General features: G+C 37.2%; 1 protein-coding gene across 2 annotated transcripts; it reads right to left on the bottom strand.

The window, feature by feature from the left end:
• Positions 1-1,192: 1,192 nt before the first annotated feature.
• On the bottom strand, positions 1,193-27,007 carry LOC145768724 (activin receptor type-1-like). 2 transcript variants are annotated; one of them, XM_082580306.1, is made up of 15 exons: positions 26,871-27,007; positions 26,317-26,426; positions 22,106-22,266; positions 16,499-16,632; positions 15,058-15,188; positions 14,365-14,442; positions 14,187-14,283; positions 13,375-13,565; positions 9,352-9,498; positions 8,880-8,964; positions 5,427-5,518; positions 4,604-4,712; positions 3,756-3,886; positions 3,459-3,566; positions 1,193-2,645 (listed from the first exon to the last, which is right to left on the bottom strand). In XM_082580306.1, the coding sequence occupies exons 1-15, from the start codon at positions 26,929-26,931 to the stop codon at positions 2,535-2,537; spliced, it is 1,746 nt and encodes a 581-aa protein (XP_082436432.1). In that variant the 5' UTR covers positions 26,932-27,007; the 3' UTR covers positions 1,193-2,534. The 2 variants fall into 2 exon arrangements, with proteins under 2 accessions (XP_082436432.1, XP_082436440.1); XM_082580314.1 differs by lacking the exon at positions 3,459-3,566.
• Positions 27,008-27,390: the final 383 nt, after the last annotated feature.

Consider the following 27,390-nt stretch of genomic DNA (forward strand, 5'->3'; position numbering starts at 1 on the left):
ATGGTTATATTTTCCGGTGTTGTGAAACTGCTATGCCACCAGCGTAATCAAAACAAAATCTAAAGACCTGTGGCGCTTCTGTTGTAAATGTTTAGACAGGAAAACGTGAATCGAAAACTGTCGGGTGCAAAAACTGATCACATTCACAATAACAGATTTCAAAAACAAACCAGCAAGAAAAACCCTCCCTTTGTACACTGGTTGAACGTCTGCAAAACGTCGGTGATAAGCTGTTGATATTGAATCCATATAAAAAGAGCTTTTTTAGCTAAAAACGCATTGAAAAAGGCTGCCAACCTAGATAGCAAATTAGTCATTTTTCCCCCAGTTATTCAACGTCTGCAGACTGCAGATTTCAACAGTGGATAAAACTCAATCAGAAGGTATTGGTAGACAATTAAGAAAAGATGGTGATAAAACAGCAATCCAATATCTCTAGCAATTATTTTTATAAATTGATTCAAAATTTAAGATTCAACAACAGATTGCCAAAATGTTTACTTTTGGTGACTGGATATCAAGAAACGACAGTTTTTTATCGTAAAAAAGGTTGTGAATTATTGTAAACACAAGTACTCCTTCCTTAGCAACATCCCCGCTTTTGATGGTTTGAGATCGGTTCAGATTAGGAACCTTGTTATTTTCGTGAAAATTTGCCATGTTTGTTTTACGAGTTGGAAACTCTGACAACAGGGAGAGAAATCAATTAAATCTAAATTTCGTAACTTTGCAAAATTACATAACCTTTGTTTATTTAGTGTTGCCTGTTACAAACAAGGCGGGGGCAGAAAAACTTTTATATTTCGAAATTTTACTGAGAAGAGTCCGCAGCGGTTAGAAGGGTTAGCTGAAGAAATGTCATGAAGGTCTCTACTAATTATTTTAGATGTGATCAAAGAGTGAGAAACTCGTGGTAAACAGACACGTGATAAGAGTTTTTCTTCAATAAGCAAAACGCCCAAACAGTTATACAGTAGCCTTGATGTTTCCAAGCAAGCAAACTAGTCTTTTTTACATTAATTCAAGATCCGCAAACGTTTAGTAAATGTAAAATGACTTGCTGGCTAGGTTGCGAAGATATCTAAAGTTGAAATTGCGTCGTTGTAATCAGTAAACAAATTTGCAATTCTCCAAGAGGTCACTTCATAACCTGTGGGTAACAGAACAGCAACACAGTAGAATTTCAAAATACGTCTGCTTCTTGTATAATTTTAAACAAAACACATTTCGGGATATAAAACAGAGAAGACATTATCAACGATTTAAAACTATTTGCTGAACGTTTCAAGAATAAAACTTATAAACACTGCTTGGAAACTTGAATGTAATTTTTCCCACCATTTGCACCGCAGTGGGTCGTTGATGTAATTGCGGTTGACTTGTACACACGCAGTAAAGAACATTTCAAGCACCTAACAATAGCACCTGGCAATACTGGGCGAGCTAGCTCAAAATCGCGACTCAGGAAACAGATAACTAATGTTGATGAGCAATAATCTCCTGCAAGCGGAGATGGCAAATAACAATGAACAACAATAGGTAACAAAAAGGTGGCAAGATATCAAATGGTGAGACGGTGACAGTTCAGGTGTACTACAATATGGCAAGTATGTTATGTAGTATGTACGATTGTACGTATTAATGTGTAACACTACTAAATGTGAAATATGGCAAGTATGCGTGCGAAAACAATTACAGTACAGCTAATTTAGATGCAAAAATTCAAAATTAGATTGTTTTAACGTAAAAATGTTTATGATTAATATACTTTAAAATCTAAAAACAAATAAAAGCACAGTCCGTAAATAAGCTCTTTTAAAACTTCTGCAGACATTGAATCAATCTAATAAAAAGAGCAAATCTGTTGGCTGAGAAGGCACTTGGTAAAAACTGCTTCAATTTGGCAATACAAATGGACAAAATACGGGAAATTCACAATTGAAGTTAAAACTACAAAACAACACAAAAGTCAATAAAGTCAACGACTAAGTACGCAAAAATACTGCTGCTGTGATCGAATAAAAGACGATTTGTTTTGAAGCAACGAAGTAGCACAATGAAGAAATAAAAAACAGTACATTGGTTCGAGATTGCGAAGATGGTACGATATGAATTCAGGGAAACAGTGGCGGACGTGGCTGTTTTTCATACAGAGGCTGCAAAAATATTTTACATTACATTTACCAATTTCACGTGGGTAGGCTGCAGTTTTACAACCTATTAGAACAAGCCGCCACTGCAAGGAAACAAGGCAATGAATAGTGAAACGACACAACATTGTTTCTGTGAGAAAAAAGGGATTAATTTGCTGAGTCATTTCGTGCGATGCAACTTTGATTATTAAGCAATTCATTCAAATCACGTGATTTCGTATGATTGGTTTCCGCTAAAACAAGGATGGATTAGAGCACAGGTGCTCTGTTCGCTGTAACTAAAACAACCGTTACAGATCAGGCTCGTTTGCACTTGCTACATACACACCGACCGCCTCCTCCCAAATAAGAGTGAAGTGTAAACGACACGTGTTTAAGCAGTTACGCAAAGCTGTCAGCATCAGAGCTGTCAGACATCTTCTTTTCCGGGAGAGATATCAAAGGGTCTTTGTCATCGCTTAGATTGTTCACCTCGAGCTTCTCAGGAGCGAGCTGAGAGAAAAAATATTTCAAAAACAAATAACTGCAGACAGGACGCCACTGTTTCGGCCTGAAGGTCCTTCAGTGCAGCAAATCGTACACTAAACATAACGCATTATTACTAAAAAAAAGTAACTTAGCGTTACATCCGACAAACACACATAAATAGTTGAAAGAACGGTATTTTCAATAATGTTTTCAAGCTTCAGTGAAGATTCTTCAGTTGGTGATTACGCAGAAATTACAATAGTTTCATAAACGTTCTCGAATTAGTTTCTGAACGACAGGGTTCTATAAAGTTTAAACTGATCACAACAACCTTAATACAGGATAACAGGACTTTTGCAAAACCCGAAAATAGTTAATAAGTAGTAGTAGTAGTCCAGTTTTAATCCGGTGATGTCCCCGTTACCGAGGGTGGCCGGATTCACCTCCAAGTGCTGCAATTGCCTTCACACCCTGCCTCTACATCGATCTGTCTGACGCGTCCTCTCTTGTCAAGCCCACCTTGCTGCTTTCCTCCTCAACTTGCCTTTTCCACGTTTTCTTGGGTCTTCCTCGTTTTCTATTACCCTCCACTTGTAACTCCAGCGCTCCTCTCAAAACATCATCTTCAACCCTTCTCAAAACATGCCCAATTGCCCATACCACCTCACTCCATTCGCTTTCGCTAACTTATCAACATTCTCATTCAACTCAAGCAATAAATGGCCAATAAATTTTCCAATTACACAGCTGACGAATGACGTTGTATCGTCGCACGTTCGACGTAACAACGTCAATAACGCGCTGACCAAGTGGCGCAGTGCAAGATATTTGGTGTACCTGCTCTGACGCTTTCATTATCGTCTTCTTGACTCGGAGAATGGGCAGTCTGGAGGAGGGATTCTTGCACCATGTTTCCTCCATAATCTTGGCCATTATTGACAACGTCTAAATAATAACAATAATCCTGACATTTAAAACATTCCCACAAGTGACAAGGGGTGAAAAGCGAAATGCACAAAACAAAACATTGGACACCTGAAGTTATAGATAGACCTATCTAAATAGACTGGAATAAACTGGACGATCAACAATAATAATTATTGTTAGTGGTGGCAACTCTGTTTCAGTACTTACAGGATCAGTGGTCCACCTGTCCGGCAGGTCAGGTCTATACCCGTCCACACTGACCACCTTACGCATCTCATCAAAGGATGGGTCAAAGTTAACCACGTCATAATAAGGAGGGTTATAATCATCCACAAAGCCTGGTGAAACATGGATAAGGATAATAATAATTAAACAACTTTTGACTTCATTTGTATATTTTACATGAATATGTAAAATCTTGTAAATAATGTAAATATAAGCGAAAAAAGAACTAAGTTTCATATATATAAAGGTTTTCTCTGCGTACAGTTCGTGGAAACATTATTTTCGCCATGAAACTGTTTCGGAAGATTCGTTTCTATGTGTCCATGAGTAATACGAGGAATGTATTATTCCTCCATGTTGTTTTACCTTTGGGAAGGTCTTCAGGAGATTCGTATTCAAACAGAATATAAATATGTCAAATACTTTCTTATTTATTTCTATTTGAACAAGAACCGGTTTTGAATTAAACAGATTTTTCGGACTATTCAAGCTCAATGACTTAATTGATGTTGCACATTCACGCTCTGCTTCAAGCACGGTTGCTGTAGCGTTGATGGTGTTGCTCATGCTCTGGTTAACAACGAATATTGCTGCATATCATCACAGCTATGATTAAAGAGGACGAAATGAAAAGCAAAAATAGAACATTACAACGTCAGCTGACGTTGAATTAACGTAAAGAGCACAGATTTTACTGATCACAAATAGAAAACACACGAGCTGTATTTTCAATGATTTACATGAAAATCAGCTTTAAAATTTATATTTGACAACGCGTAAAAACGTTTGTCTTAAAATCATTGTAAAATCTCAAAACCAAATAATGTTACCTCCACAACGACACCTACGGGCGACTTCCCAAAGAACAAGCGCAAAAGAATACACGTCGGCTTGTTTGAAGCATCCGAAGCTCCGGGTGTTCAAAGTCTCCTCTAGAACCTTTGAATCAGAAGAATCAAAAATATGGTCACAGCTCACTTCCATTTGGAACATGAAAACAAAACCAAAACAACTTCGAATTTTTTTTAGTCGCGACAGTCGAAAAATGACACAACCAATTTTCGTGCCAGTTGAACAGTAAACGCGTTTGAAACACGTTTGTGTAAATGTTCCACATTTTGGCAGCATATGCTTCCATTTAATTTTCCCCAAACTTAATACTAGAAATATCCACTCATTCAGCACAGAAAAACGAGATAACATAACGAGAAAAACGGCTTATTCATAAAAAGTGGTTTCGAAGCAAAACACTAATACCTTTAATTGTTTTGTTTTTTTTTATCCCTGGACTTTATCCACCTAGCTAGTAAAATGTGCGCTGTTTATATTAATTCGGCGCATGCAAACGTTCAAGCAATGTAAAAAAAAACGTATAAAGCTAGTTGCGATTCTACAAACGTTAATCAGTGGACAGGTAACGTTCATCGGTTGTGTTTAGGAATCAACCTCTCACTTTAAATCGGTTAATATGCATAATACATTGCCATCTTTATTATCTCACATAAATATTTGCATAGCAAGTTCAAAGGCAGTTGATCTAAAAAAAAGAACTTTTAAACAAGAATCAAGGTAAAAAATAAGCAAAATTTAGCATTTTTAAATTAAAAAAGAGGTAATTTATTGACGTATTAATAAAATAAATACATTATATACCTCGGGAGGCATGTATCTCTTCGTTCCAACTCGGCTGTTGTTCTTGGGAACTGTCAACTCTCCTTCGACAGGATTGTGAGTGACAGCGAGACCTGTATTTGTAATCGCTCAGTTTAGTAAGAATGACCACTAAATCTCACTCTGTTACAACGAGTTGGATGACCCAAATCAGAATGACGTAATCTGTATACCGCCATACCAGAATGACGCGAATCCGTAATGACTTTAACCCGAATGACGCGAGTCTTAGTTGTTTCTTGTTGTTTCCACTGTTGAAGCTGCGCTGTTCAGAGATATTGCTTCAAAAATTCAACCTTTCGATCTGAAACTTCATACATTAATCTGTTTATTCTGTTTTAAAATCTGATTTGGTAAACACTTCTTTACTCAATACTTCATATATATATCGGCAAAAAGATGCCACAAGTCAGGCAACCAAGTTACAAAATAGAAATTAGACGTGCCAATAATTCAGTTTTGATTTCTCACCTAGATGTGGACACTTGTCTGTGATAAAATCTAAATAATGAATAAAACAGTCCAGCAGGCTACTGACACTCGTACTTTAAGTGTTAGTCCGGTTTCCCGCAATCAATCTCGTTTACCGCTACGCAGTATGGCCTAGTATGATGGGAACCTTATCTTCTCATTTCTCAAAGCTCAGTAACTGAGTATGGGACCTTTACTTTACCGCTACTCAATGTATAACACAAAAGAACAGACAAAAGAAAAAAAGAATTGACAAAAGAACAGGAACGAAATCTTGTGACAAGTAAAAACAGAAATGCGGTTTTCATTTGAAATTTGAACAAAACATGAGCAGGCATACTGTATGTATAAAACAAATCAAATATAGTTAATAGTTATTACTATCTGAACCCTTAACAGCCTGTTTCACCCAAATTAGGATCATCAGAAGGTCCTTATTCATTCTATTCTATTTCTATTTGAATAAGGACCTTCTGATGATCCTTATTTAGGTGAAACAGGCTGTTAAGGGTTCAGATAGTATAGTAATAACTATATACATTTGATTTAATTTGCTCTGCTCTGCTTTTTTGCTTAGCATTGAGCACTATTTGTAGTATTAATAGTTTTCATTGTTGTGTGTATAAAACATGTATTTTGCAATACTAGCACTGTAAGCGATACCACTGATGAGTGTAACCTCAACAATATAGAAGAAATAACCAAGGCTGACGTCACCCAGGTCAAGCCAATATTGTCTCGCGTCATTCGGGCATAGTGGCGTATGGATCGCGTCATTCGGATTGAACTCATTCGAACCACGTCAAAATGGCGTGGACGTTAAACTGCAGGTTGGAAATGGACTGTGGTGTAAAATATTTTTTGCCGGCGAAGCATCCGATCTCTTAACCGTCTTAGATTGAATTGTCACGTCTGTGTTTCACTCACTGACACTTTTGCTTTGTGCAACTATCTCGTTTTGTGCTTTAGTCCATCTTGCGCAATCTACCTGAATACTTCTCTGAACTTAATTCTCTACTTGACGCGTTGGTAGTCATTTTGTGTGAGCATGATAGGCGTCAATGTTTAGTTTAAACAATATTTTGGATGCTATACTGTGTTTCTCTAGTATTTTCTCGTGCAATGTAAAATTTACTTTTTCTTTTATAGGTTTGAAAAATACTATACAGTATATATATGTGTATTGTGTGGTCCGAAAACGTTCGCTTTATTATATTTTTTTGTGTTACAATGTTAAATGTAGTATTGCTGCTGAGCTATGCCTGTTTTGTTTATGGTTAAAACATTTTGCTAACAAAAAAAATTAAAATAACCATAAAACGCAAGAAAAGCCATTTTTGAAAAAACAGTAGTTCTTGCTCCAGAAAATTACTGATGAAGACCAGAATATTATCCTGAAACGACGTTTATGATTTCCATATGGTCCATATGATTATGAAACTTGTCAGGAATCGAAGCTTCATCCTCACCACCGGCAATCCACGGCGAAGCAGACTGAGACGCCTGAAAAACGGCGTCCCACAGGGATCGGTCCTGGCTCCACTTCTTTTCAACATCTACACCCACGACCTGCCAACCATGGTCTCCGCAAAATACGCTTATGCGGACGATCTGGCAATTCTCCACTCACAAAGTCGTGGGAAAATCTAGAAGACACCTTGAGCCAGGACATGCAAACCATCTCAGCTCATCTCCAGAACTGGCGACTGAAACTCAGCGAAACCAAAACTGTGGCGGCAGCTTTCCACCTACACAATCGGGAAGCTGATCGTGAGCTACATGTTCACAACAACGGAAAACCTCTGTCCTTCTGCCTCGAGCCAAAGTATCTTGGGGTGACACTAGACAGATCGCTCACATACCGCCACCATTTGGTGTCACTGCGCAAGAAACTGACATTCCGCGCTGCACTACTGAAGCGCCTGGCAGGCTCTAGCTGGGGGGCGAGGGCTGACACTTTGCGAATAGCAGCCTTAGCCCTTGTCTACTCTTCTGCAAAGTACTTTGCACGTGTGTGGTGCCGCAGTGCTCACTGCCACATCATCGACACTGCCTTAAACAGCGCCCTGCGCACAGTGACCGAATGCCTGCGTCCCACACCATTGGACAATCTTCCCATTCTCGTTGGCATTCAACCTGCTGAGCTTCGTCGCGAAGAAGCCACTCTGTCCCTCGGTCGACGGGCACTGGAGCCTAACCATCTTCTCCACCACAAGATCTCTGCCTTCCCAAACGGGCACCCCCGCCGACTGAAATCAAGACACCCATTCGTGCCAGCCGCTCGGCTTCTGATCAACGAAGCTGATGAACAAGACATCTCTGCGGCTACTCGGGCGGACCATAAATGGAATTCTGAATGGAGGTCAAGCACCACCAGACTCCATTCATTCATCCCCGACGCCGACACACGCCCCATCGGCCTGACACTACAGAGACAGGCATGGGTGCGCCTCAACCGTCTCCGTACGGGCGTCGGGCTTTTCCGCTCAACCATGCACCAATGGGGAATGGCTTCTTCCTCCTCCTGTGAATGTGGTGCCGAGGAACAGACCGCAGACCACATCATCAATGACTGTACCATCTTCAAGCCACCTAACGGAGTGGAAGGTCTGCGCGTCATAGACGATGAAACTAAAGACTGGCTGCTCTCTAGCAGCCTTCCAGTGTAGTCCGGGAACATCGTGAATCTGGGGTGGTAAAAGGATAGACCCTCGGCCCCAGAAGCTCAGACGACGACGACTACTCAGTTTGATCATGAAAACATAGTTAATATATAAAACAGGCGCCTTCACAAAGCAGACCTCATAATAATAATCTTAACATCGTATGTTTGATATCTTGGCAAAACAAAGACAATGAAATTACTTTTTACTGATAGAAGCACGTTCAAGATTAAAACGCTTCGTGTTTGTATCATTGATGTACAATTGTACATGCAGTTAAGTTGACAAGTACAAGACTCACCAAGGTCGGCGATACAGCACGTTAGATCATCCTTGACCAATATATTCTTGCTTTTGATGTCTCTGTGAGCTATAGCTGCTTTACCCTGAATCAAGAAATCAAAAAAGTCCACGCTGAATATCAACGTCATTATTAAAACTAATATATTGTTAAATTATCATAAATTATCGTACTTTGTTATACTGATCAAGGTAACAAATAACATGCCAAAACAAAACAGTTCATTTTCAACGACCTTTGTTAGTAATAACACTTCTGAAACAGAAATAAACTTCAGTCGTCAACCTCTTTCAATGGCCGAATGAACGACTGAGCGTGGGTTTAAAGAGCAGGCCTTTAGTTATAATGTTTCCTTTGATTTCTTCTGTATTCACTTAATTTTTTATGTCAGCTAATAAGTCACTGTGGTTGCTTAGCTAGAATTCGATGTCTCAGCAATGTTCAATAACGTTATTGGTAAAGACACACTTACGCAGACTCCAGAAATATCGGTGTGCAGATGGGCGATACCCGTGGCCGCGGTCAAGCACAATTTCAACATGAGGTGTTTGTCCAACTCTCGGCATTGCAAGAACTCGTACAAGGAACCAAGTCGATGATAGTAACACACAAGCCACAGCTGTAAGAACGATATAACGGAATAGGTCAACGGGCAAGAGCATGCTCGTCACTCAAATTATTATTGTAAAAAAAGAAGAATATATATTATAATTACTAAAAAACTAAGAACTTCAAAAGATTGTTTTTGTAATAGAAAGAACAAGTAGAATCGACTAAATTTGGTACAATTGACTTCAGCTAGACCCGACAGCCGACATACTTGAAGCTACGGTTGATTGAAATAATATCAAACTACAAAACCAATTTAAACAACCAACGAGTGAGCAGGCATGTGAACTTGATTGGCATTTCAACAAACTCTATTTGAGAAGAAGTGAAAGTTATTTTGGAAACCGATGGAGTTATACGAACATTTTTATAACTTAAAACATCGGAAATATTTTTCCAGGACAAATAAGCCATGGCATGAAAAGTGAAGAAACACCAAATATCTTTGAAAAAAAAAACTAATTGCTATAGAAGTACCGTATAACAGTTATACACTTATACAGTAGGGTGTTTCAAAATTTCACCACTTTTAAATTTCAAAACGAGTACCTTTTTTTCTGATGGAGTTTTGGCCGCTGATTACGAATCTGGCATTATTTTTTCATTATGACGTCATCTTGAGGGTGCCCCACGCGATTTTTCGCGTTTTTTCAATATCTCGAAAACTACTTGGGCTAGACGTATGGAATTTGTATCAAATGATGCAGAATATACGATTTCCTATCTATACTTACGAGAGGTTAAAGTCGTATCTGCTTCAGAAAAAAAGTAATTTGAGAAAAACACTTTTTTATTGTTTTTATATCCATATCGATAATCTTCGAGCTATATGACAATTACAATTGTGATTTTCGATTTTTTAGATGACATGAGTGAAATATATTTCATTAACATGAAATAAGCATTCCAATGTGTGGATGCCTCGACCATGCCGTTCCATGAAGAAATCGGCCAGGCGCTTATTTATACCAGATTTTTTCCCTGTGTTTAATGCAGTAGTATCTGACATAACTGAATATATTTTACTTAAAGTATCCTCACAAATTTGCTCGGTAACACAGTTAAAAATGGTCTGAGAAGTTACCGAAATTCCTTCCAAAAAAGTTTTCACAGCTATAACTTTTTCACATTTGACTCCTGTATCCACAAATTGTCCCAAAAAGATGTACCTGTCCATTTTGTTTATGATTATTCCATCATAGCATAATTGAATTGCTTTAGCATGTTTCAGCTCTTACTCACATTGATTTAAAGCTTCAAGTCGACACTGCTCGCGCTTTCGAAGTACAGTTGTTGGCGAAGCAGAAATATTTTTTTCTCCAACAGTTGATCGCTGCAGATCGGATTGTTGGCGAATCGACACTAAATGACGGTCTGCTTTAACACAGTCACTGGTACTGATCGAAAATAAACGTTTTTTAAGGTAAGCTTTTCCTCCTGCAAGATGCTTGGGAGCAGGTTGGTAATCCAGGTCGAAATAGGTTGACGTGTCCCTAACATTATCACTCGTCTCTGCTTCCAAAACATCATCATTGCTCTCATTAGAATTTATATTTAAATCGAGCTGGCGCGGTCTCAACGAATTGAACAAAACTTTAGAATTGGATAGGCCTCCGTTTATTGTAGCTCTTAATTTACTGGATGTGGTTTTCTCAATATCATCTTCCGCCGTGGTGCGTCGATTGAGCTTGATTACACTCTGCAGCTTGTGTATATTAAACACTTAAACAGTGCATCTTTGGATGAAGATAAAATCATTCTTCTAACGGATCTTTGATCTTTCAGAAACATAATTTCTTTTTCTGGAACTCTGTGGTCGAAACTGCAACTACAAATCAGCTAACCTTTATACATTTGAAATATATCTGGTATTTCACACCGGCACTTGGTTATATCAAAGAGCTGGTCGAGCCAGCCATCGCTGATTGAAATAAGTTTCAATTTCTTGGCACGTTTTCTTGCCACAGCAAACTTGTGAATAAGTTGCTTCAGTTTTGTATGGATACTTCTCAACTCGATAGCAGGCAAGCTGGCTCTTCTCCACAGTTGAACTATGTCATTCATAACTACATCTTTGATATCATTGAATCCTGGAGTTTTCTTCAAAAATTTAGTGTCTGTATCCATTAAAAGCTGCTGAATATAATGATAGTGCTCTATAACTTCTCTACACGTTGGTAATGTATTTCCAAGTAACTTTTTCGAGACTATCAGAGACTTAACCTCAACAGATCTCAACCATGCCATATCCCTGCTTATACTGCATTTAAAACTGACCAACTAAATTCAAATTGGAAATTGTTTTTATCCCTTAAGACCCGTATTGTCAACAAACAATTATCATCGTTGATTTACAAACAATTACCATTGTTATTACCAATTACCGAATTGACGTCACAATGTATTGTCATATAGCTCGAAGATTATAGATATGGAATGGATGTAAAAACAATAAAAAAGTGTTTTTCTCAAATAACTTTTTTTCTGAAGCAGATACGACTTTAAACACTCTTAAGTAGAGATAGGAAATTGTATATTCTGCATCATTTGATACAAATTCCATACGTCTAGCCCAAGTAGTTTTCGAGATATTGAAAAAACGCGAAAAATCGCGTGGGGCACCCTCAAGATGACGTCATAATGAAAAAATAATGCCAGATTCGTAATCAGCGGCCAAAACTCCATCAGAAAAAAAGGTACTCGTTTTGAAATTTAAAAGTGGTGAAATTTTGAAACACCCTATTATACAGTATACCCATCCGTGGATTCATAGCGTTCTAAACCGCCGTTTGAAAACATTTGAAATGTGTGGCAGACTTTCTACTGTGTGACATCAAACTGGATGGACGTTGAAGCAACGTGAAAACGTTTGATTTTTGCATTCAAAGAAACGACTTGATAACCGACCCAGCTCATAGCCATGAAGTCTGCATGGAGAACGCAGACCTAAAGGCACCACAGTGCAACCAGAACCACTTGCGATCTATAAGAGTAATGGTAATCTAACGTGCTGTGATGTTGCAGTTGCACAACAAGCAACACGGTGATCAACAGGATGCATCTGCAGTCCAATTTCAAAGAAAGCGAATTTGAAAATGTCGTTTGTGCCATGCTAGGCTATATATAAGGTCTGGTTTCTTTTAAGTCTGCAGTTTGCTGTCAATGCTGCATGCAAACTATGCTGCTTTTTAAGTTTCTTTTACATCTGAAGAGAAAGAATCAACGTAAACGAAAGATTTTTTTGAAAACTTTCAGCTACGTGCAATACCGAAGAGATATCCACAATAGAAATCAGATTGGTCTTTTTGGTTTAATTTGGAACTGGACTGTAATTGATACTTTTTCATTTATATATTACTTTTATTTCCGTCAAATTGGGAGCAATCAATTGATGTTTCATAAAGCTTGCCCGGAATTACTTCATGCATACGTCATAATCACATAGGAACTCCTCAGACGCATTTGCGATGAGGCTACCTCAGTGTAAACTTACATAATTATTCAGATGGTGATCGAAAAAGGCACAAAACATCTTTTCACTGACGTCTGGATGCAATTAGGTAACCGACATTAACATCGAAAATGCAATACAATTATACCTTTGCTTCGTTTTGTTTTATATTTTTATGCAGTATTTTGCTAAAACATAACATTTGGCCTTTTTTTAGTTTTGTACCCTGTACCCTGGTGTACCCTTTGCCTTTTGTACCTGCCACCCTGCCCTGCAACTAAAGTCTATCACCATAGAGCGGGTATTGCTAGATTTAATTAAACTTGTTCGTTGGGTTATTTGTACAGCACCACTGCACAAGACAATACTTTTATTAGGTCAGCGACCAGCATCACGTAAAAATATACCGTTAGCAAGATGTCTATGTCACCAAACCTGTGTTTCAGAGTTTCGTGAAGTCATATCTGAAGCGATGTAGCCAAGTATGCTGTTGTGGCGTAACAATACAGTGTTGTAGATTTCTGTTTCTCGCGCCCAAGATTGCTCGTCTCTGGAGGAAAATATCTTGACGGCAACAGGTTCACCTTGCCACGTGCCTTTCCACACTTCACCATAGCGTCCCTTGCCTAAAAATAGATTTCGTAGTAACTTTAATCCTCGATGAAACAACGCCTGCAGGAAATTTGGAAAGACGCAAGTTCGACTGGTCCGAGAGCAAAAAGCTGACTTGGCAGAGCACAGGCATCTTGATGGTAGACGCAAACTATTGGCTTCCCTGTCTTTCTGTTCCACTTCAAACATCGGGGGGTAAGACTGTTATTACAAAAAAAAAGTGCAAAACGACATTTTCTAGTAATCTTCTCGCAAGGAAAAATGCCCACAAACCATTTGTTTCTTTGCTATTAGTTTCATAGTTGTTAATGCGAACTATTTAGAATTTGAATTATTTTCACTTTATCTATGTTTTTTACATCAAGAGTCATGTTTGTGAAATAGTTCTGTAGAAGAAGATTGGGCAACACCGTAATACGTTTGGGCAATGCTATAATAATAACATACAGACATAATTAATAAAGGTAAAACAAAGAGTGGTTACTTGTCATTGGTTCCTGGCTATTGGCTAAACTACACATGTTAGAACTTGAGAAATTTTTCAGTTTTCACGAGCAGAAATCATATGATAATGTATAATTATGACCGGCTATGGAATTCATGACAATGACATCGCAATAATAATATAGGGATACCTATGCAGTTGACGAGGGTGATCTGTCTTGCCATGGTTCTCTGAACCAAGAATGGGAGTCCGGATCCACTCCCAGATGTTGCGGAGTTCATCCAATCCTGAAATGACAATAAAAGTTTTCTTAAGGGTTTCATTTTCTTACCATCACAGTGAACTTTATTTCAAAACTTAAAACTCACAGCCAATGTACTATCACCAATGTTGGTGGTTCGTAGCCCCCCTTCCAGTTTCCCTGCTTCTCGTTCCTTTTCAAGCTCCTGGTTCAAAAATAGTCTCAATTACTATTTAGTCAGCATACAAAAGAACACAATATGGCAAATGTGAAACATTGCATGTTTACAGCAAGGGCAGACTGCATTTTTAACACGATGGCCAGTTGGAAATTTGAACTGAGGTGCCACACTGCTAACTGAGGGGCCACACTGAAAATACAAACTGATTGAAATTCTCAGTTTTTATCAGGAAACCACTGCAAGTAGCTTACATGTAGATATGAAATATCATTGCAAATATATACACCTGCAAATGTTTAAATAGAAGTAAGTGAGAAGTGCGCAGTATGTTAGTGCTGTTAAACAGAGAATTAAAAGAACAAACAGTTCTAACATGATAAACTATAGGCCTACAACCGTATTTGGAGAAAGGGCAAAAATAAAAAAAGACAATATTTGGAGAAAGGGTAAAAATACAAAAAGACGACTTCCTAGTCTACTGTAAAGTATGTCAAATGAAACTGGAAATTCAACATCAAGATTGATCAGATTTTGTTAAACCTATTCAAATATGTTAAGGTCTTTCAACGTAATACACAAAATTTAGAAAATCGAAATGTGAAAATATACATGTTATAATAATTAAACAAAGCAATCAACCTGCATACGATGCATATGTCTTCGTCGCACCAGATACAATACAATGAAGCACAGAAGAATGAACCCCAGTAACAAACAGATGACAATGATAATGAGCGTTGTTGGAGTGTTGGTCTCATTTTCTGAGATATCTGTTGAGAAAGTAACACAGTATGAAACAGGTGTTGCAATGTTGCATACAACCGTACACAATGAAGAGGAAATTTTAACTTTTAATTTATAATATTTGAAGCATTTAGCCATTCCGATATTTGCATTTCTGTCTCGCATTACAGCAGATAACTTATTCCGGATAAGACTTTCGTATTTTGAACTACCTAAGTTTAATGAATTATAGTTTATTATAGTTTATATATAGTATATAAGTTTAATGAGATATAGTTTATTATAGTTTATATGTAGTATATAAGTTTAATGAGATATAGTTTATTATAGTTTATATATAGTATGTAAGTTTAATGAGATATATGAGATATAGAGATATAACAATAATAATAACATCGGATCATACTATATAATAATGGTGTAAAAGTGTGAAAAATTTTGTAAAATCTAAACAAAATGACCATTGCTTAAGTATGAGAATACTAAAATATGGGTAACTGCAGCATGATAGAGCAATATAAGAAAGTAGTAAACAATAAAATTGCTACTAGACATTAGACCCAAAACGTACGCTATCGTATTGTTAAATAATTCTTAAAAACATTTGTTTTGTGCACCCATTTAGTGAGGAAAATTGCAAGAAAATTATACATTCAAGATATCCATACTTATAATTGATAGAAATTGACTAGATCATGGGTTCTTACAAGTCAAAATTCAAATCTTATTACTCATGGAAATGAATTTAGCGAAATAGGTTAGATAAACTATATATATATATGATAAATGTTCGAGTTTCTAAATCAATATCTGTTGATTGAAGACAATTTGTTTCATGAAACTTGGCAACTAATAAACCAGAGAAAAAATACTGAGATCTCCTGTACACATATGTAACAAATTTCAAAGAAATCTACTGAAAAATAGTTTTTAAATGTCAGACTGTCTGCAATTCTACATTATGAAATGTTTTATGTTGGACTTTCACTTCTATCTTCATAAGCCATGCATAAAACAGACACTCACAATGCAACAAATAGAAAGTTGATTTTGGAAGTATATTTTGTCGGATAAAAGCAATTTTTGCAATTTTTATAGGACCTCTTCTCTTCATCAATCGTCGAATATATATCTTTACTTTTTCTATATTGTATTACACAAAGTGTTGGTTTTTCTTGAACAATATTGAAAGAAAATTACCCAAATGATCCAATCTTTAGACTTAATTAATAGCATTCAAAACAGTCTACTGAACAAAGCATTTGGTATAAACAAACCAATATTAGACGCCGTTAATTGTTGATAATTGAAAGGAAAACAAATTAAAAATACACACCTGCAGTTGGTGAAGTTGGAAGCAGATCCTGGTTGCACATGTTTGATTCACAGCAAACTATTTCACTTGTTATAACTTTGCACATAAACATATGCTCGTGACTGTGAAGCATGCATCCTTTACTAACTTTTTTCCTACAAATACATTGTCATACAACATCAATGTTGGATTAGCATATCACTGCTCACAAGAGTAGTCTTTTTTTTACCTCAGACTAGGATCAAGAAATTGTGTAGAGTGCAATTTGTTGTAATTCGCCAATTTATTTGCTTCTGGCTTAGTTGAGAACAATCAGATGTGTGCTTTTATTGTATGGGTAAATGACATTCTGACACAGCGGCCTAATGCAGGACAACTGACCGCGGCTGACCGACCTAAGACATCTCACTGTGAGACTGCTTGACGCAATTCTACTTTATCTTGCTTGTGCAAATATTTCATGCAACGCCAAGATTTTTTGTTGACGTTACTAATCATATCATAGCATGCTCGTGGCTTGTTTGACTTGAATCTTGAACATCTGTTGATCCATTTAGAAAACAACAATAAAGTAACTCTAATTCCGGATTTCCGGTATGTTTTCTTACGTTTAAAAAAAAAACATGAGGAAACGTTAGACAAAACTTAGTTTAATATTTTGAAAAACCTGGATGTGATAATTAAATTATAGAATACTGCAGTATTCGTAGCAGCTACAAACTAGACATATATAGACTAACGCAGTATTCATTGACTTTTAAAAGCTTAATTTTTGAGTTGTGTGTCATAGTTAAAACAACGAGAAAAAACTAAAATGCTTCTCGTGATGTTATAAATTAACAAATTTTCCCAAAAGTTAATAAAATGGATTATTATGAAAGAATGTAGAACTTGACATTCAAAAAATTTTGAAGTTTTGTCAAAAAGTTATTTTTTCTGAAATTTATTTTACGCTTAACCAAAAACAGTAAAAGCACCATCACTATCACAAATCGAGTGTAGCCAATAGAAACTGTTACAATATATCAAATAATTTTACTGTTTCTTTTTTACTTCCAAAAGCTGGAAAGTACATGATAATGTTCAGGCGGAATGGCCCGTTTCGGCGAGTCCGATTCGGCGAGTTCCCTATTCGGCGAGAGCCCTTTCGGCAAGTGCCCTATTCGGCAAGTTTTTGAAATTTTTAAAAGGAAATTATCGGGTACCGTAGCCTAATTGCAATTGCCGTTTTTACATCGTTTTAACGTCGCTAAACGTTGAAATCGTGCAGAAAGGAATAAAAATAACATGTTTGAACTATTAAATTAAAATTCGTCATGTCAGTTCAGTTGTTTTTATTTCTGACCATCATATGAAAAACAATACACGTCAACATAGCAAAGGTAGAAGCGACAATTCACGTCAACATAGCAAAGGTGTAGAAAAAGGTAGAAGCGACAAAACGCGAACGTTAAAACGTGCTTGTGACCGAAGTAAGTTATTGAGTTGAAAGAAATTTAGCAAGGTTGCATCACCTTCAAAAAAATTTAAGATATGAAGGAAAAATAAAACAAAGAAAATGTTACAAAAAAAATAATGTTTATGTCTATAAGTTAGTACTTTTGAATAGTTAAAATCATAGGCGTCTAACTATTTTTTTGGCCGTGGGGGCGAAAGCGTGTTTCATCAGCAGCAACGTAAATTCAGCGAAATGTCACGCAGATGGATGACGTAATTATGTCGTCACACTAGGATTGCTTTTATTGCCACACTCGGAGTTATCGCTACGTTCGACCTACCGTTAATTATTATAAACAAAGCTCGACCAAAACACATGCTATGCGTCTGCGTTGGCTAGCGGTTGATGGACTGCGACTCTTTAAGCTAAGCGCAACATAAAGTTTAGCAACGAACTAGATTTATTAGCATGAAACAAGAGACGAAAAGGTTTACTAAAAGGTATACTGTAAATGAAATGAAAATACTAACTTGATCATATGCTTGAAAATATACCTGTTGAAAGCAAAATCATTCATGTTTACATCAATTCAACAGCACGTCACCTTTAATAAATTTAAAAGTTGCTGACATCCGTAAACAGCCCTTGAAAAATAGTTAGAGAGACGTTTGATTAAGTTTTCGACTTGACATTGCTCCCTTTTCACTACAATATCGCAACTTATCGCTGACCAGCTTTCAAGTTTCAATTCGCTGTGATACGCCCGTTTTCGTGTTGCAGATGAAACAAAAGATGCGCATATTCCCCGCCTTTGATCGGGTTTCTATGGCAACGGACGTGTGTGCGCCATGCAGTTTGCGCGAGTCCGTTGTTGTGTTGATTATGCCGCGTGTGCGACTGTGGGCAGTGCGGTTTGTACCAGCCCTTGTTACGTTGGTTAGTGGTAACCTCGGGCCGAGACTTCAAGTTCATTTTCACAGCAACCGATTCACTGCCGCGACAATTCTCTGCAGAGGTTTCGACTTTCGAAAGCGACAGGAGGCTGTTTGCAAGCGCATTAAGTTAAACGCACGCTGCGTCAACGCAGCAAATTATGTTGTTTTTGGGTGCATTCAACATCTGATGACATTGAATCGACGCCACACATTTGTTTAGCCTTTTCATTCTGTTACTACAATGTAAAAATGAACTGTGTTCTTGGAACAATTTTTTGCTGGTCGGGATAACTAGGCTACGGTACCCGATAATTTCCTTTCAATCCAAGCTGTAGGCCACACATTTGTTGGTCCAAACTAATCATTTTAACTATTCAAAAGTACTAACTTATAGACATAAACATGATCTATTTTATTTTTTTTTGTAACATTTTCTTTGTTTTATTTTTCCTTCATATCTTAAATTTTTCTGAAAGTGTTGCAACCGTGCCAAATTTCTTTCAACTCAATAACTTACTTCGGTCACAAGCACGTTTTAACGTTCGCGTTTTGTCGCTTCTACCTTTTTCTACACCTTTGCTATGTTGACGTATTGTTTTTGATATCATGATCAGAAATAAAAACAACTGAACTGACATGACGAATTCAAGCACGTTTTAACGTTCGCGTTTTGTCGCTTCTACCTTTGCTATGTTGACGTGTATTGTTTTTCATATGATGGTCAGAAATAAAAACAACTGAACTGACATGACGAATTTTAATTTAATAGTTCAAACATTTTATTTTTATTCCTTTCTGCACGATTTCAACGTTTAGCGACGTTAAAACGATGTAAAAACGGCAATTATAATTACGCTACGGTACCCGATAATTTCCTTTCAAAAATATCAAAAACTCGCCGAATAGGGCACTCGCCGAAAAGGGCTCTCGCCGAATAGGGAACTCGCCGAATCGGACTAGTCGAATCGGACTCGCCGAATCGGACTCGCCGAATAGTAGCAGACCCATGTTCAGGACAGTAACCAACTGCCTCAGCATATTACCAATATTAAAATACAGTAATTTAAACATAAATCATTGTATTTTAACAAGCTTCCGTATAATAGAGATCCACCGATACCAATATTTTCGCCAATACCGATGTCCGATATCACATTTTAGGCCAATACCGATATTTCAGTGTTGCGAAAATAAGCAGTTTGACGTTATGCTACACGCTTTCGTAGGCTGCATAACCGGCGTACATAGTTACGATCTGACAAAAAGAATGTTGTTAAAATCGACGATTTCGGTGCTTGACTGAACGTCATTCTAAGATTCTAACGGATTTGCAGCGATTTTTCACAATTTGTCGCTTCACAGCAACGTCAGGGAACTTTATAATGCTAAACTGTTTGACTTTGCAAGAAAAGTAGAGAACTTTAGCCAACATACGTTTCTTGCTAATTAATATATTAATCTGTCTAATCAACGATAATCGTTTGGTTCACTAACACCAAAATTAATCAGCATTTTTCTTGCATGACGCCCTCGTAGCAAACCGTTTTTTTAATTATTTCAACGTTTGCAGACGATAAATCAATCTACTGTTGCTTTGTTTTATGTTTGAATACCTTTATTGTATCAACAGGAGCAAAACAAAATCTTGTCACTGGAATGGATAAGAAAAGGTTTGGAAAGCCAAAAACACTGCTTCATTTTCTTTGGCGAAAATATAATTCTGGATTCGTTATGATTATTCTAGAATAGACTCGAATCCTCAACTATTCGAAAATGTACTATTTCTGTCACATTTTTGTGTGGTTTCTCATAGGCCTAATGATAATTATAATCGCTTTTCGCTATCTGTGTTGCGTTACTAGGTTTGCCTTGATGTAAGGAAATATTGCTCTGATGTATGGTAATGTTAATACGTAAATGTCTTATAAGAATAAATTGAAAACGAATCTAATCTCTTACAATAAAGCAATGTGACCACGAATTCTCAATCAACTAATTAGTAAAATTGTTGCGCCTTGTTGCGCCTCAACCTTATTTTTTCTGATCGGCGGAGCTGATGAAAACCTAAAAAAATCATATGGACTTATTCTTGATATAGGATTTGACTACGCATACCACATATTGATTAATGGATATTTGTTCCACTGAACTTTACCAAACCACCTGAGAAGATCGAATTTGTTGATTCATTATTCGATAAAATGTTGAGATGATGTTACGTAATTACGCCGCTTTGAGATGTAATTTCATGACGTGATATGGGCAACTACTACTTTAAAAATGCCAAAATAATATTTTTCTAAAAATATAAAAACTATCTGGCAACACTTTTACACTCCGGCTGTCGGATATTCAACCGAGTTGGCGATCGCTATACTATGAATCCCTGCTATAGGCTACATCAAAACAGTGCTTATTGAAGCAAAACACGGATGACAGTTTTGAAAAATGCATTTTTTCTTTAAGCTGTATTCACGTCTGGTTTTTTTTTTTTCGGTCATTTATCGGACATTGACCTATTTTTTAGCAAAATGTCCGAAAAAACATGTAGTCAATTGACTATATATGACCAAAAATGACTAAAAATGACCGAATTTTTTCAAGTCATTTCGGACAAATGACCGAAAAGTCTCAGCGAAAAAAAAACAGATTCACGTAATTGTTCGTTGTGTCGGAGTTTCAACTTGATAAAGTTTGCAAAAATCGATTTCATGTTTGTAGTTACAAAAAATCTAACAGACGTTTGGATAACTCGTGAAATGAGAATAAACATTCAACGTCACACTCGCTTTTTCGCCACTACGCGTTTTGACTTTGAAGTTGCTCCTCACGCGCAGGAAGATAACAGTGTGTGACTGTGAGCGTGAGTGCCGTGCTCATCTCAGTAGTAATTCATGTTTCAGAGAAAGCCATACGATCAGCTGCTGTTTTGCGGGCAAGAGCAACGTAGGCTGTTTTTCTCTTTCGGCATTCTTTAAGTCCGTTTAAAAATCTCTTTCCCAAAGCATTTTATTTTGAAACACCACTTGCAAAAGCCATTTTTGTTGCCCCTCAACCACATTTTTATGGGGGGGCGCCGCCCCCCGGCCCCCCGTACGTCGGCGCGTATGATGTATGGTGTACAATTACAAGATAAATATTTAATTATCACATAACTATTTAACCTAATCACCCTAATAAGTCACTACATAATGGATTGGGAAATGGGGATGTTGCTATGTTAAATGATGAAGTAAACTAAACAAGAAAACTTACAAGTTGTCATTTTTAACATGGGAAAAACATGCAACCGAGGTGTTGCATCTACCATTATCACAATGTTCAAGTATTTTAGATGAAACGCCATCATCATTTTCACCATCTTCACAAATACAGGAAAACATCTGTGCAACAGCATTTGGATTGTTTCCAATGGGCTGAAAATAAAACAAAGTTTTCTTCTACGGTTTTTCATGCTTTTAAAAAACTAAGCCAAGTTTGAACCTTTAAAACAACCAATCTTTAACAAATGTAAGAAATCTCCAGTCCCATCTCACAATGTTAAAGTAGGTCCACTGGTAGAGTATTCATAAAACTGACTAGTTGCCTAAGTACATGTCACAAATTGCTAACAAAAAGGAGGGAGAAAAGAGGTAGTTTTCTTCAAAAATAACTCAGATAATCTTTTAAGTGCATGGAATTGGAAAGAGAACAGAACGTTCAAACAGCACATGAAAAGAACAGGTGAAGAACGAGGCAGATAAGGTCGGATTGACAGCTATGAGATGGAGAAAAGGAGTGGACAATGCAACAAGGAAAAAATCGACCATTTCCATTAGGGAGGACAAAATCTAGCCTAATTTGGGTAATGATGTTAAAGTTTCAGACAAAACATCTACTACTGGCTTTCAAACTGTTCAGTTTAAACAGATTTTACACAGCATACATATTTACGAGTTTTTTATATATATAATATGTAAAGTGCCAGTACACTACACAAGTACACATTGTTGATATACAAATTACTAGATTTGCAACTTTGGATGAATAGGGTTTAACTGTTTATATGCACAGTCTATGTCATACATAGACATACTGTATTGTCATTTCAGGCCACACCTCTCATATTTGATGCATAAAAAATAAATATCAATCAAAATATATATATAACAATCCAAGAATAAATGTTATATATAAAACTTAACACAATACAAGGCGTGATAATATTACCATTTAAAGCAGGGGTGACAAACCTTTTTGCGGTTGCGGGCCACTTGGTCAGTTACACATGAGTTAATGTCATTGGCACTTTTGGTAGTTCATAGATTTCCAGAAGATTAGCTTCCGGAGCGTTAGTTTTTCACTTTCCAAATGCGCTAGGTGCGGTAGAAGAGATTTAGAAATATGCCCTTAAAAGACTTTGAAACAACACACTTGATGTAGCCTACGTGTTTAAAACGCTGCTGACGTAAGTATCACAGTCTATAGAAGACATAACGTTGTTCAATGCAAATATTCGTATTTTAATGAAACAATAACACAAAAAAATACAAGTTCCACAATTTTTCAAGACATTCATCGTATTCAAAACCATACGACCTTTGGCGACTTCGTGTCTCAATTGCCAAGTTAAGTCCCTGGCGCAACCAGGATGGACTGGTAAAACTCGTCGGCTAACAACACTTAGCCGTCCAGCATTGAAAGTTTTATAAGAAGCCAAAGCCAAGTCGTAAAATGTTCGACACTGTACATAGCTCAAAGACTTTGTTCAAAGGTTCAAGACTTTGACGGCACTGAACTTTCCGGTACACGACAATTGGGCGAGACAAACTGGGTGATACCCACTTGGGCGAGACCAGGTGGGCGACCGTAGCGAAAGTTTAGTGGTGGTGACATATATAATTTATCTAGTTGCTTTGCGGCGTCACGGTTTATCGTGAAACTTAAGAGAAACCATTCAGAAAGACGCTTTCGGTTGTGATGACAACTGCAACTTGCCTTGCATGTTTTATACCAAGTATTCAGGTCATTTCAATTTGTGAGCACGCTTGTCCAGAATGTCGTCGCCTACATATATATAGGTCACCAATCGAATGATTGTCCGCAATGGGCGAAATGAAGTAAAGGTGGGACAAATGCATGAGATCAAAACAAAGACAAGTGTCTGCAATCCCAGACCATAATCTTATGTGCTAAACGTTGTACTGCAAACAAAGACGTTGTATCCATGTAAAATATTGCAATGATGAATGTAAACAACTTTTGAAAAATCATTTGGTGATCTGCTTTGTTAAGTCAACATGTCAAGCAGATCTGCAAAACGAAAAGATCGGGCTTTAGCTGAAAGAGTAATTGTAATTACAGAGTTAGAGAGGAAAACGCCGCAGAGAGTTGTTGCTGTTTTTTTTTTCGCTGAGACTTTCCAGTCATTTGTCCGAAATGACTTGTAAAAATTCGGACATTTTTTATTTATTTCGGCCATTTTTTCTGATGAAAATATTTCCTTTCAAGTAGCTGATACAAACCAAAATTTGCACTTTCTGACTAGCTACAACATTAAGTTTCGCTGAGAAACGTTGTCGTGTTTTATCTGAGAAAAGTTAGAACAGACAAACGTTTCTTCAACGTTCATCAGCGAAACTCAACCTTGCAACACTCGGCCGAATTGACTATATATTATTTCGGACATTTTGATCGAATTGACAATATTTTTTTTGACATTTTGCTAAAAAATTGGTCAATGACCGATAAATGACCGAAAAAAAAACAGCGTAGTTGATGATTCGTATGTAAGTTTTTACATTTATTTTGAAGAATGACACACTTGAACAACTACCGGTAACAAAAAACTTCTGTTTCGCTTGAAAATCACGACAAAAATTCAAATGTCTAATGCATGTACCTACCAAACCAGCTACTTACTACTTAAAAGTTAAGATTTCAGCACTGGCTGACCTAGTGACCTACCGCAAGTGTTTATAATATTCAAAGACTGGATTGTGTGTTGCAAAATAATGTCTCAAGATGATGTCACAATGCAAATTAACATCAAACAGCAAGCGCTATTTGTTACTGCCGAACTTTTTACTTAAGCCCTCTGCATTCATTTGAACATTGCATTACGTTTTTTAAAGAAAATATGACTTCATAACGACTGACAAGCTTCGATCACTTTAACCACTCTTTGGCCATTCGTTTGTCTCTTTTCTGAGAGGTTTTTCTTAAGCTTCACGATAAACCGTGACGCCGCAAAGCAACTAGATAAATTATATATGTCACCACCACTAAACTTTCGCTACGGTCGCCCACTTTGGCCGTCGCCCAGTTGGCTCGTCGCCCACTTGACTCGTCGCCCACTTGTCTCATCACCCACCTGGTCTCGTAACCCACCTGGTCTCGTCGCCCACCTGGTCTCGTCGCCCACCTGGTCTCGTCGCCCACCTGGTCTCGTCGCCCACCTAGTCTCGTCGCCCACCTAGTCTCGTCGCCCACCTGGTCTCGTCGCCCACCTGGTCTCGTCGCCCACCTGGTCTCGCCCAAGTGGGTATCGCCCAGTTTATCTCGCCCAGTTGTCGTGTACCGTGAACTTTCACGGTGTAGCCTACTTCTGTGGGGATCTTGACCAATAGGTCGCTGAATAAGACTGTTCTTATTCCTACTCTTTCCAGTTGGTGCCACGACTGCTCAGACATACAAGGCTACTCTGAATAAGGCAAGGCATACTGAGAGTGGTGCTAAGCAGTGGGAAACAATCAGTAATAAAAGCGGAAAAATGCAGGAAAAACTAATTGTGACATCATAAGGAGGCTCAATAAAATATCGGAGAGTAAACGTCAGGGTGTAGCGCTAGAACACTCAAGCTACCTCAAGGTTGCACAATAACGGATCAAATGAATGATACAAATTGCAAACACCATCTTAACGCTACTCTGAACAGGGCAAAGCATATATAACTTTTTGATAGAGCTGAAATCCAGCTCTGGTTATCGAGCCACACAACTTTTTAATCGTGACATCATAGATTGGAATCGACCAAAAATACAAGGTGAAGTTGGTGAATAGTGTTTTCACAACTTTACCTTAGAATAGCTTTCCTATTTTCTAACTTTAAGCTCTGAAAGTTAGTGTTTAGGGCAAGAAAATAGCAAAGGAAAGGTGTATGGGTACCAGTAAAGGCATAAAACAGCTTTGAGATGCCTTTTGACTTTAATGCATGAGAGATTGTCAAATTGTTTTGCGGGCCGCACAAAATTCTTTGACGGCCGCATGTGGCCCGCAGGTTTGTCACCGCTGATTTAAAGCAATGATTACAAAATGTGATAGGGAAACTTTAGTCAGTCTTCATTTATTTACATGAATAAGGTAGTAATCGGTACTTAGTTACATATAAATTATTAACACGTTAACAAGATAACACTTTGTGCTGGGATAATCAAGATGGAACTATATTAATGCACAAAACATTATACAACCATTTTGGAACTTACAAAGTTTGGTGCATGTCGCGGTATATCCCATTTACTTTTTTCATGACCTACACCATTTTTTGGCATGATTGATGGAAGTATAGCATCTTTCAAACTGGCTTGTGAAAATCCTTAAACAAAACAAGCAATAAATACATAGATTAACAAAACCAAAGTCACTCATGCAAGAAACAGTCACAAACTATAAAACTCAATGAAATAAACCCAGACAACAAAATCCATTATTTTACATTAATTTAATGTCTTCAAATGTTGCATCAATGTAAAAATGATGGATTTTGCTATCTGGGAATAGTTCACTAAAAAAGTAACTATAGCTCTCTTCATGCTTAAACTTTGCAAGTGACAACAATAATTTTTCAAATTAAGACCTTGCAATTATCTACCAACAATGCAGGAACAGCATGTAGTTTGCTCAAGAAAAAGCACAGCAAAGGCAGTATTCATTATCTTGCAATACTAACATAGTAAATAGTATAGTCAAACGTCTTTTGACTTATGAAAAGCTAAGTCCTGCCATACATAGAGTGGCTTGTTTGAAAATTACAACTCACCATCTTGTAGTAAATATAGCAACACAAAAACAACTTTACTTCTTTCCATTTTCAAAAGCATGTACTAGGGGAACTAAAACTTAGCCAACACAATGATTTCAAAAGTAAGCCAAAACAGCATAGCAAAATAGGCTACTTGTAAGCTTCTCCACCTCATAAGCAACAAGTAACCTTAAATGAATAAAAATAATTCATAATGCTAGCATATCTTAACTACCAGTAGATTGATTTTAATTTCTTACAAACTTGTGCGAAAACATAGGCTGGGTGCTATAGTATAGTAGACCTTTGATACAAAGTAATAATTTTATTTACCTTAATAATCCATACTGTAGTAATGTAGTATTTATAAGCAAATTTTCATACAGACAGCTTATTGCTTTTGTGTGAAGCTGCAGTTGAATGTCTAAGTCTGGCATCGCCATCTGTCAACTGAGTGTTTTTTTCTTACTCGAATCTTTAGGATTCCACAAACTTAGGAAATCCCAATCAATTAGATCATCAAAAGATTAGATACAAT

This window comes from Aplidium turbinatum, chromosome 1, assembly GCF_918807975.1.
Source record: "Aplidium turbinatum chromosome 1, kaAplTurb1.1, whole genome shotgun sequence".
In the NCBI taxonomy this organism is placed as follows: Eukaryota; Metazoa; Chordata; class Ascidiacea; order Aplousobranchia; family Polyclinidae; genus Aplidium; species Aplidium turbinatum.

Excerpts from the sequence above, each read along its gene's own strand:
- LOC145768724 (XM_082580306.1), bottom strand. The coding sequence starts at position 26,931 with ATGCTTTTGAAAATGGAAAGAAGTAAAGTTGTTTTTGTGTTGCTATAT. Across the intron at positions 14,443-15,057 it reads GACATATGCATCGTATGCAG|GAGCTTGAAAAGGAACGAGA; the intron begins GTTGATTGCTTT and ends TTTTTGAACCAG. Across the intron at positions 2,646-3,458 it reads TAATGAAAGCGTCAGAGCAG|CTCGCTCCTGAGAAGCTCGA; the intron begins GTACACCAAATA and ends TTTTTCTCTCAG.